Source organism: Rhinoraja longicauda, chromosome 10, assembly GCF_053455715.1.
Source record: "Rhinoraja longicauda isolate Sanriku21f chromosome 10, sRhiLon1.1, whole genome shotgun sequence".
NCBI lineage: Eukaryota > Metazoa > Chordata > Chondrichthyes > Rajiformes > Arhynchobatidae > Rhinoraja > Rhinoraja longicauda.
Genome location: NC_135962.1, coordinates 6078475 through 6090933, shown reverse-complemented (window position 1 = coordinate 6090933; position 12459 = coordinate 6078475). Strand labels below are relative to the sequence as shown.

The 12459-nt window shown below is 47.7% G+C and overlaps 1 protein-coding gene across 1 annotated transcript; it reads right to left on the bottom strand.

Annotated features, from left to right (window-relative positions):
• Window positions 1-372: 372 nt before the first annotated feature.
• LOC144597573 (putative transmembrane protein INAFM2) lies at window positions 373-1548 on the bottom strand. Its single transcript, XM_078407065.1, has one exon. The coding sequence runs from the start codon at window positions 1284-1286 to the stop codon at window positions 828-830; it is 459 nt and encodes a 152-aa protein (XP_078263191.1). The 5' UTR covers window positions 1287-1548; the 3' UTR covers window positions 373-827.
• Between the last annotated feature and the right edge of the window lie 10911 nt (window positions 1549-12459).

Genomic DNA, 12459 nt, shown 5'->3' with positions numbered 1-12459 from the left:
TCTCTCTCTCTCTCTCCCTCCCTCCCTCCCTCCCCCGACGACTGGGGCCGAGGCATGGGGCGCTCCCTCGCTCCCTACAAGCACCGTTGATACGGCTGCAATACAGTGGGCCTTTCCTACAACTCAACATTAAACATGCACGAGTAGGATTGGTGTCTGCAATAAACATTTAAGGGGCCGTTATTTATTCAGCGTGTCGCTTTCAGTCGATCCTGGGAACCGAACGCTCAATGAAACGTTGAGATGATTCCAGCCCAGACCCGTCCCCGTCTCACCAGAGACCCCACTCGCCCCCCAACACTTACTGTGTGTGAGCCGTTCACCAGTAACGCCACCCTCGCCGCCTCTTGCACAAGAAAACACCGATTCAGATCTTCAGCCATTTATTGTTCCTTTAAAAATATATCGACGATTACTAAAGCTCTGGGGACAAGTTGCACTGCTGCGTGTACAGCAGTCGTCTGTACAGAGGTATCGTACCTGAGGTGATCACATGCCGTGCAGCCGGCACGTTAACTTACCCATCCTTCCATCCATACATACATACATACATACACTAAGGTACGTACAGCATTATTATCAAACCCACGACAACAAGTCCTCATTTTAACATCAACTGGTCCTAGAGATATTTGTTATAAAGACGGCGATTACAAGCAGCGCCCCTACAAGCAGCGCAGCCCCCCACCCCACACAGTCCGATGATGCGTTATTGTAATATAAAGTATTGTGGTGTTGTAGTAAAGTCCAGTCCAGTGGAGTGGCGAGGTGGGGTGGGGTTGGGTGCAACAGTCCACACACTCACACCCAGGGGTGCAGGGCTTGCTTCACCGCGCCGCTGTTGTTGCTGCCGGTGTCGGGGGCACCGTGCCGTTGAGTGCCGCTGTTGTGGAGGTCCAGGGTCCCGGGCTCTGCACCACCCCCTCCCCGTCCTCCTCCTCCTCCTGGCCCTGGCTGCTGCTGCTGGTGCTGCTGGTAGCGGCCGTGCTCCCGCCCCACTGCCCTGTCTGAGTCGGCTGCCAGGCGGTGAAGGCGCTCAGTCCCGGGGCTGGCGACGTGCCTCCCTCCTGCTGGGGCTGGGGCTTGATCTGCTTCACCGGCTTCCAGATCAGGCTGTAGTACACGGCCAGGATGATGGCAGCCAGCGACACGGACAGCACGTAGGCCAGCACCGTGGCCAGCCGCACCCACTTCTTGTCGCTCTTCGCAGCCATCTTCGCCTTGTCCCCCGTGAAGGTGGCCGGCTTGCCTTTATCCCCCGCGGGGTTGAAATCCTTGTCCCTCATCGCCGCCGCTGCAGCAGCTGCTGCTACTGCTCGTCCTCGTCCGATCAGCTGCCCTCCGCCTGGGGCATGGCAGTGTCCTGGGACCCGCAGCTGTACCAGTGCCTGTATCAGTACCAGTACCAGTACCAGCTCCTCTGTGCCGCTGCCTCGCCACCTGCTCCAACCCAGCTCTCCCTCTCTTGTCTCCTCACGCCGCCAATTGAGGCGTCTCTTTGTGATAAACAGCCAGAGAGGGGGGTGGGGAGGGGAGGCGAGGCATCTCTTAAAGAGCCAGCGTTCGTGTGGCTCAGCCTGTCTGCACGGCTGTGTGTGTGTGTCTGTGTGGTGTGGGTATGGGTATGTGTCTGTCTGTGTGTGTGTCTGTGTGTGGTGTGGGTATGTGTCTGTATCTGTGTGTGTCTGTGTGTGTGTGTGGTGTGGGTATGTGTGTGGGTGTGTGTGGTGTGGGTATGTGTGTGTGTGTGTGTGTCTGTGTGTGGTGTGGGTATGTGTGTGTGGGTATGTGTGTGTGGGTATGTGTGTGTGTGGGTGTGTGTGTGTCTGTGTGTCTGTGTGGTGTGGGTATGTGTGTGTCTGTGTGTGGTGTGGGTATGTGTGTGTGTGTGGGTGTGTGTGTGTCGTTCCCTGTTAGACTACTGCCCCTCTCCACGCTTGGCATTGATCCTGCAGTGGCTTTGTGTGCGGCAGTCTCCATTAAAAGCGCAGGAAGATGCCACAAACGGCGTGAGGTTATGGACAGTTATTCTCTGCGCCCCTCGTCAAATTTGTGCCATGAAACCTTTCACCAGCATTTATTTGGTAAAAGTCCGAAGCAGGACGTTACGGATGTTGCAAAGCAGTGTGAAAAATCCGAGTGGGATTGTTCTGCCCATGTTCTCCTCGCCTCTGGAGCAATGCAATTTGGGGAGAGTGGTATTTACTGTATTTCCGAAATCCTGGGTGCATTGCCTGAAAAAATAGAATCAGAAAATGTTGGAAACACATATCCATCAGGTACTGGGAATGCCATCTTACGGGGATGAAGAGGGGCAGAAAAATTACACCCCAACTGCACTGCTTTAGTTGAGAGCTGCACCAGCTCCATGTCCACAGTGAGAAGTTTCACTAACAAGAGTGGTCCATCAACATTGTGTTCCAACTTCTCTCTTGGTGAAATTCAGTGAAGCTTACTCATCCAGGACAATCGACAGTGCAGTTGGCCTGTCAGGTGACACAGATAGAAATATACAAAACGAAAAACTCCTTTCCTTTTTTTCTACCAATTTCTGCCCTGCCCGCGCGTTCACATGATGCACCTTCTGCCTCTTCTCGTCCCCTTGTGCTTCCCTCTGTCTCCATTTCATGGAAAAGGCTTATGACCCAATATCTATTACAAACATAGATGCTCATGTCCTTCCTCCCACCCTCCCTCCACTCCATGCTCCCAGAACATTCCTACTTCAATGATGAAACTTTCCATCTTGGTGAACGTTGTCTTCTCCTCAGCCATTGCGGACAGAGCCCATGATCTCATCTCATCCATTTCCTACACATCAGCTCTCATCCCAACACTCATCCCATCTTCTTCTTGCGTACGGCTTGCACAGCCTAAAGTTGTAGGCCAAGGGTAGACATCCAGGCCAGGGCAGCATCAGTTGCTGGATGGATGGCCTTGATGTCACCAGGGAAAAGCCTCAGTGAGTGGGATGTGGGATGGTCTGGTCTGGATGCCCACAGTCACAAGCAGGGCTGTCTGTCTGTCTGTCATCCCCCACTTGTGCAGGTGATGGGCTGTTCTTGCATGGAGGGAGCGGATCCTGTTCACGGTTAGCCATTGCTTGGGATGGAGGTCAAATCCCGGACACTCATCCATAGAACACCTGGATAAGAGGGCCACCTATATCAGACTCCTATTCATAGATTACAGCAAAGGTACTAGAGGAGCAAGATGAACCACTCCGTCAAAATCGCCTATACTGAAGTGTAGCACGCAAAGGAACGTAACGTCCGCCATTTTAGTAAGCAAAACCCACCGTTCGCTATGCCTCCCGTAGTGTAATCAGTGTTTTGGGGGAACAGTATGTGTGATGATACCGTTAAAATGCAGAATATATCTCATCTATCAATTCACAGATTTTCATTATTTTTCTTTTAAAATGTTTCTGCAAGTTTCTGCCTACTAAAATGGCGCCGTGACGTACTACGGTTTTTAGGGTCGAGTGGTCTATCTTGCTCTGCTCTATTTGGACTACAGCTCTGCCTTTAACACCATTATCCCATCCAAGCTCATGGGACTTGGAGTCAGCACTAATCTCTGCAACTGGATCCTCAACTTCCTGACCAACAGACCACAATCAATGATTGTCGGGGACAAATCATCCTCTACGATAATCGTCAACAGAGGTGCTTTGCAAGGATATGTTCTCAGCCCACTTCTTTACTCCTTGTACACCCGCAACTGTGCAGCCACGTACAAATCTAATTAAATTTACAAATTCACAGGCAACACCACCACTGTGGGCCGGATATCAAATAATGATGAGACGGAGTTACAGGAAGGAGATTAAGAACCTCGTGACCTGGTGTCGAGACAACAACCTTTCTCTCAACGTCAACAAGACAAAAGAGATAGCGATCGACTTCAGTAAGCGAAGCATTGCACATACCCCAGTTTACATCGATGGTGACAAATTCCTGGGAGTCAATATCACCAACAACTTCACCAGGACCACCCATATTGAAGCAATGGACAAGAAAGCACACCAACAACTCTACTTCCTTAGAAAACCTAGGACGTTTGGCATGTCCCCCCACAACTCTCACCAACCTCTGCAGAGGTGGCGTTGAAAGCATTTTATCGGGATGCATCACAGCTTGGTTTGTGAACAGCTCTGTCCAAGACCGCAAGAAATTGCAGAGAATTGTGGACGCAGCCCAGACCATCACACAAACCAACCTCCCTTCCATTGACTCCATTTACACCACACACTGCCTCGGCAAGGCCAGCAGCATAATCAAGGACGAGTCGCACCCTGGCTATTCCCTCTCCTCCCCTCTCCCATCAGGCAAAAGGTATAGAAGTGTGAAAACACACACCTCCAGATTCAGGGACAGTTTCTTCCAGCTGTTATCAGGCAACTGAACCATCCTACCAATAATCTAGGGAGCAGTCCTGAACTACTTTCTAACTCATTAGGGACCCTCGGACTATCTATCTTTGATTGGACTTTACTGGCTAAAGCACTAAACGTTATTCACATTATTCCCTTTATCTCGTATCTGTAAACTGCGGATGGCTTGATTGGATTCACGTATTGTCTTTCTGCTGACAGGTCAGCATGCAACAAAAGCTTTTCACTACACCATGGCACAAGTGACAATAAACTAAACTTAAACTCAACTCAAATCACCCCTCTCCCCACCATTCTCAGGACAAATTTGAGGGCAAGATCAGAGTTGCGTGGTCCTCACCCTCCACCCCACCAGTCCCCATTTTGACTGGATCATCCTTCGCAATGCCATCAACTCCCAACAAGATTCCACCACTGGAACACCCCACTGTTCTTCTGTCATCAGTCCAGGGAACAGCTCTTTTTGTGACTCCTGAGCCTGGTTTTCCTTCTCCACCAACCAGGTAATACAACTCTTGTTCAATTCATCGCATTGAATCATTGACTTGTCCCTTCATCTCTTCCCTTCCCACCATCCAGGGACTCAAGGAATCTTTCCAGATAAAACACGGAGTGTTTCCAGAATTTTCATTTTTTTATTTTAGATGGATTGTAATCTTCCTGGGCCAGTGCATTCCAACTTAACGTTTTATCCTCTTGATCGAGGTGTAACTCACTAACATAGCAATGTTAGTAGGTTCATTAACAATTCCTCAAAAAGAATAATGAATATCAGATGTATTTATTTGTTACGTACAATATTAGTTGGCAGTATATCTGTTTGTAGACTGTTTCGGGAATAGCTGGTGCCATCTGATCTCTTGATCTAGTTCCAGAGACCAGATCTCTGCATCACCAGAAAACAGCACTCCTCTAAGATTCTCTCTGATTGCCTTATAAAGACATCGAGCTACACAGGAAACAGGCTCTTTATCCCAACTTATCCAAGCTGCCTGATTTGGCATACTGGGTACGTCCCATTTTCCTGCATTTGGCCCATAGCTTTCTAAACCCTTTCCCTCCACATATCTCTCATCTACAAGTCATGGAAATGGAATTCAACGTTGAATGTTAAATATTGCACCAGGAAAAATTGGCCAAAGTGGAATATGTTATTTCCCAAATCATTTGAAAGCCAGTGAGAAATCGCAACAATTTACAAACTGTCTTAAGAGGTCAGGCAAATGCACATTCTGGTTCACATAGCAATTCACAGTGGGCTGTTCGGCAGTTTGACTTAGCAGATGAGATTCTGAGAATGATAATCATCCTGGAATTTTAAAACTGAAAGGAATTGTTGAGAAATTGAATTGCATTTATTTTAGATTGCATGTTATATAACACCAAATTTGTCAGTGCTTATTTGTTATAATCAATTGCCATTATTGTTCTTTTGAATTTCATGCGTCCATAGCTAGAGAACACACTGTTGGAGAAATGGGAAAGGGGTTATTTTGTAACTTCAGGAGGCAGGTGAAGATGCTCAGCGTTACTGTTCACAAGCCCAGCGAATGGATCTTCACACGACAGTAGGGTTCACGCTGAGCTCTGAGTCTTGAAGTGAGGTACGTGAGCTGCCACTCACCTGGAAGTACAGAGAGGTTGAGGCAAACCATTTCACTCAATGTTCATCTTCATGAGTTCATCAAGTGATAGGAGCCGATCTAGGCCATTCGGCCCATCAAGTCTACTGCCCCAATCAATCATGGCTGATCTATCTCTCCCTCCTAACCCCATTCTCCTGCCTTCTCTCCATTACCTCCGACACCCATGCTAATCAAGAATATATCTATTTCTGCCTTAAAAATATCCATTGACGGCCTCCACAGCCTTCTGTGGCAATGAATTAATTGGTCTGGGGATATGTGTCATCAGTACAAGTGAGCTTCCGAATCAAAGTCTGAGGAAGATGTGTCACATGCCGGGCTACTCTTGCTTTCTCACTCTTCCAGTTTTGATGGAGAGCGTTCGACATGATTCATTTCTCTCTACTGACTTACTGAGTGTTTCCAGCGTTTCCAGTTTTTAATTTCAGATTTCCAACAACCGCAGGGTTCTGCTTCCACTTCTTTTCCAGGAATGCCAGAGGTTCCTCTCTATCCTGCAGCAGAATACCAACTATCCAGCCTTGGTGGGCCCTTGTGTTTGACAAGATGTTGATCCAGTTTGCTTCCTGTACCCTGGGCACTTGCCCCTCACCTCCATCACAGAGATGCTTTGGAGGTGAGGTGCGGGTTTCCAGATCGGATGGTTCTGGGGAGCTATGACAGAGTCGCACCTGCCCAGGCTGATGATGAGCATGCAGAGGGATGGTGAGCACGTCATCCCAGATGCCGCACTCTGTCCGGTCCTCCGGAAACTCGGGCTTGTCCAGGGGAATGGAGATACCACTTCCCGGACAACAGGCACAGAAACCAGACCCGTCCGTTCCGGAGTGAAAGGGGTGAGCAGTGGCACTTTAACATTAGCAGACCTGACTATGGTAGAGGGGAGCGGTGACTGGTACAACCTCCCCAACTGCAGCGGCTGATGGCCCCAGCATGGAGCTCCAGCTGCTGCCCGCCAGACTAAGTAACCTCTTATCTTGGCACGCCTGTTGGCTGAGGTGCAAGGCTTGGATTTATGAAGCACCTTTGAGGACCATCCAAAGTTCTCACTGTCGTTCCCTGGGACATCCCTGGTGTGCAACGCCCAGGTACAGCATTGGAAAATTCCATTATAAACAAGGACCTGTGGATTGTCCTCCAACAGATTATTCCTCCCTGGGGCTTTTGCCAGTGACTCCGTAAATCAAAACTCGTGCCAAGGTACCTGGGAGTCAATGTGTTTATAGTGAACGACAGTGGATCGTCTCTTCCCTGTGATAGAGACAGAAAGACTAAGAAAGAGGAGAGAGGTGTCAGAGATAGCCCCAGTGATTTTGAGGCCAGGGTGAGATTTAGTGGTGACCTTGCTGATATCAATGAGTTATGCAGAGGACAGCCCCAATGCAGTCGTTGATGCAGCTGCATGCCAGTGGAACAAAAAGCGTTCAACATAACCACCAAAAATGCAGGCATCGTTGGGGCTCGTATGAGTGCCCATGGCTAGACCATGGACTTGACGAAAGTGAGGGGAATTAAAAAGAAAAGTTGGTGAGAGTGAGGCCAAGTTCTGCCAGGTGGAGGAGAGTGTTAGTTGAGGGGAATTGGTTGGGTCTCTTTTCTTCAAGGAAGGAGCAGAGGGACCTTGAGACCTTCTTGGTGGGGCAAGGTGGTTTACAGGGGAAGGTGTACCAGCTTCCTCCCGCATACGCCATCACTCTGAGGAAGGGTCACAACCTGAAACGCTTATCCGTTTTCCACCACCTCCACAGCCTGACCTGTTGAGTCTCTCCAGTACTTGATGTACAGGTAGTTCTGCTATAACTTGATAACTGTGTTCCTATCCTCATGTTATAGAAATTCATTCTAGAAAAACACTTGTGTCAATGGGGAAATGGGGTTAGAAGCTAGAGAGGTTCAGACTGGAAATAACAAAGTTATTTTTCCTGCAAGATTTGCAAAAACAAAGGTCTCTTTAGCAGCTATAAGATTTTGATATTACTGCAAGCTGAAATAACTAAAGGCTGCATTACATTGTTTAACAGAGTATCTTCAATAGCAGGTACTATCACAACATTTAAAATACACTTGCACGGTTACATCGATAGGCTAAGTTTGGAAGGATATGGGTCAAACGCAGGCAGGTGGTGACTAGTTTGGATGGGGCATGTAGGTCGGTGTGGGCAACCTGGGCCGAAGGACCTGTTACCACACTGTTGACTATGACTATGAGAGGAGATTGCTTGTCAATTCCAATGGCCACCCGCGATGAAACTGGCAGAATGATTACTGCGGGGAGGTTACATGGAGACGCATTCTGTTCCCTGGACTGTTTATCACCCATGAAAGACTTTTTCCTAAAACACAAAGTACTGTCGAGGGAATGGACCCTTCTTCAGACCTGGCCTAAAACGTGGCTTATCCGTTCCCTCCACAGATGCTGCCTGACCTATTGAGTTCCTCCAGCACTTTGTGTTTCACTCAAAATTCCAACACCTGCAGTTCCTTGTGTCTACAGATTTTGTTCTGTTTGTCAGTTTCCAAAGTCACTTTTAAGTGTTTTTTTTGGTTGCTGATTTAAATTGCATTATAACCAATATGGCCTGTGTAGTATAAATAGTTCTCTAATTCATCAATTGCCTTATATTCATTTATCTTTAGCTTGGATGTTTGCTGAACTGCTGCAAGGTGTTCCGGTGGAGGGATTCAGTATCTGTTGATCAAAGTAACCTGCTACTGAGGGTGGTGATGCCTTTTTGTGTAGGAAGGCAGTCATTCAGCGCAGTGTAGGAAGGCACAGTCCACCTCCCATCTAGCAAAAGGTATAGATGTATAGAAATACTCACCTCCAGATTCAAGGACAGTTTCTTCCCAGCTGCCAACAGGCAACTGAATCATCCTACCACAACCAGAGAGCAGCCTTGAACTACTATCTACCTGTGTGGGAAGGAACTGCAGAAGCTGGTTTACACCGAAGGTAGACACAAAATGCTGGAATAACTCAGCGGGACAGGCAGCATCTCTGGAGAGAAGGAGTGGGTGACGTTTCGGGTCGAGACCCTTCTTCAGACTTGCCTTCCTGACCAGCTGCAGTGCTTGTGGTAAGGAGCCAAAGCAATGACAGGGACAAGGGAATGTTCAGTAACAAGGGAAAATGGTGAGGTTTCTACTTGGTGGAGGTGACTGCTCTCCTGATGTGGCACCCAGATACAGCAGTCATTCAGCGGTCCATGACTGCTTGGTGGCGCAGACAGCTTTAGTTCTGATAACAAGGGGTGCACAAGAGACTCTCTGTGTTGTGAGCTTTCACCTGATTACATATCTAGAGAGGCTCTCTCTTTCCCACCTTATAGACAATAGACAATAGGTGCAGGAGGAGGCCATTCGGCCCTTTGAGCCAGCACCGCCATTCAATGTGATCATGGCTGATCATTCTCAATCAGTACCCGGTTCCTGCCTTCTCCCCATACCCCCTGACTCCACTATCCTTATGAGCTCTATATAGCTCTCTCTGCCACCATTGGGCAAGAGTTCTGCCCTGTAGATAACCAGATCTCCCATCGTACAGCAAGCATTATCAGCACAAAACCATCAATAGAGAGGATTACAGGACAAACCAATAGACAACAGACAGTAGACAACAGGTGCGGGAGAAAACCCCTGCGGTCACGGGGAGAACGTACAAACTCCATACAGACAGCACCCGTAGTCAGGATTGAACCCGGGTCTCCGGCGCTGCAAGCACTGTCAGGTACGGTGGCGCAGCGGTAGGGTTGCTGCCTTACAGCGAATGCAGCACCGGAGACTCAGGTTCGATCCTGACTACGGGTGCTGTCTGTACGGAGTTTGCACGTTCTTCCCGTGACCTGGTTTTCTCCGAGATCTTCGGTTTCCTCCCACACTCCAAAGACGTAATGTGCGGGGATCGCTGGGCAGTGTGGACTCGGTGGGCCGAAGGGCCTGTTTCCACGCTGTATCTCTAAATCTAAATCTAAAAAAACTCTACCGCTGCGCCACCATGGCCACCAGAGCCGTTGCCAAACCAGGCTGTAATGAATCATGACAGGATACTTTGGAGCAGAGTTGGAGTTAGTAAGAGTCGTGGAGGCTTGATTATTGAACATTTCAAAAATCAAGTCTGTTTTATTGTCATCTGACCTGAAACATATGCTTATGTTCACTTTTATGTAGTTGGGTGTCTTGTTGCTTTTTTTAGTATGGCTGTGTGGTAAATCGAATATCACTGTACCTTAATTGGTACAAATGAGAGTAAAAGACTTTGAACCTTGAACAGAACAATAAAATTCTTACTTGCAGCAGCACAACAGATATGTAAAAATTGTACTCTGTTAACATTTAAAAAGGTTACCATTATCTCAGTATTTGTCCTGTCAGCCAACTTAAATTATTTTGACAAGAAATCCATTGGATGCTCTGGGATGTTGTAGACAGGAATATTGTGTTAAGCAGCAATACTAATTGTCTCTTCCAGATGAGTTAGCACTGATATGACCCACACTGAACAGTGTACTTCCCATCAGGCAAAAGGTACAGAAGTGTGGAAATGCACACCTCCAGATTCAGAGATAGTTTCTTCCCAGCTGTTATCAGGCAACTGAATCGTCCTACCACAACCAGAGAGCAGTGCTGAACTACTATCTACCTGTGTGGGAAGGAACTGCAGGCGCTGGTTTACACTGACGATGGACACAAAATGCTGGAGTAACTTAGCGGGATAGACAGCATCTCTGGAGAGAAGGAATGGGTCTTCTTCTATTCCTTCTATCCTGAGATGTTGCCTATCCCGCTGAGTTCCTCCAGCATTTTGTGTCTATCTACAATCTACCTCATTGGTGACCCTCGGACTATCTTTGATCGGACTTTGCTGGCTTTACCTTGCACTAAACTTTATTCCCTTATCATATATCTGCACACTGTAAATGGCTCGATTGTAATCATGTATTGTCTTTCCGCTGACTGGTTAGCGCGCAACAAAAGCTTTTCACTGTACCCCGGTACACGTGACAATAAACTAAACTGAACTAAACTGTACCCAGACCACAAGCCATCCAACCCAGTGAGCTCCCATCAAGGCTTGTCCATATTACAGCACTGCAGCCACAGTCCCACAAAACTGCAGCCTCACTGAAATGCAACAATGATAACATTGATGCGCAGAGTCTCTTGCCCAGAGTAGGTGAATCGAGGACCAGAGGACATAGGTTTATGGTGAAGGGGAAAAGATTCAATAGGAATCTGAGGGGTAACCGTTTCACACAAAGGGTGGTGGGTGCATGGAACAAGCTGCTAGAGGAGGGGGACTATCTCAACATTTAAGAAACAGTTAGACAGGTACATGGATAGGACAGGTTTTAAGGGTTATGGACCAAACACGGGCAAGTGGGACTAGTGTAGCTGGGACATGTTGGGCGGTGTGGGCAGTTTGGGCTGAAGGGCCTGTTTCCACACTGTATCACTCTATGACTCTATTACTACAGCTTGAAAAAATACACGCTTGAATGTATGCAAGTGTAGTGAATAATAGCAAACAGCTGACACGTGACCAACTTGCACAACTCACTTGGGAACCTTGAAGAGGGTGTTGACACACTGATAAATCCCTCGCACGATTCCTGCCTTATTTGTAGTCAGTGAATTTAAGAATTCAATGACAATATAAATATATGATGGCATTTTTAATAAGGCAAGTTACCATAAACCAGTTTGGTATCCTTCTCTGTTTTCTTCGGTAATCTTTTCCTATGTCTAATTAACTTCATTATAAGATCATGTGATAGGAGCAGAATCAATCATGGCTGATCTATCTCTCACTCCTAACCCCATTCTCCTGCCTTCTCCCCATGACCCCTGACACATGTACTAATCAAGAATCTTTCTAGATCTGTCTTAAAAATATCCACTGACTTGGCCTCCACAAACTTCTGTGGCAATGAATTCCACTGATTCACCACCCTCTGGGTAATGAATTCCTCCTCATCTCCTTCCTAAAGGAACGTCCTTTAATTCGGAGGCTATTACCTCTGCGCTCTACATCTGCTTGAACCTCTTTGACTAAGTCATGGAATCAAGAGCGCGAGGCCTTGCTGAACTTTCCTGCCACCTGCCCACCTTTCCTGAAACACCAGCCCAGACCAATGGATTCAGGGCTAAGACACTAGTGTAGCTGGGATATGTTTGCCAGAGTGGGCTAGCTGGGCGGAAGGGCCTGTTTCCACGCTGTATCACTCTATGACTATAACTCTATGAAGCTTGTGTGGAAATGCAATTTCCCCAGAAATCCATGAAATGGTTAGTTCAGGTTGTTCAAAGAACAGTTCTGCTCAAGTGCCATAACCTGCCGAGTTGCACTGGGAGCAGGACAACAGAGACAGGAGGTCTTCCTGCCCTTGAATCAGTTCCACCATTCATTGGGGGTGGTGC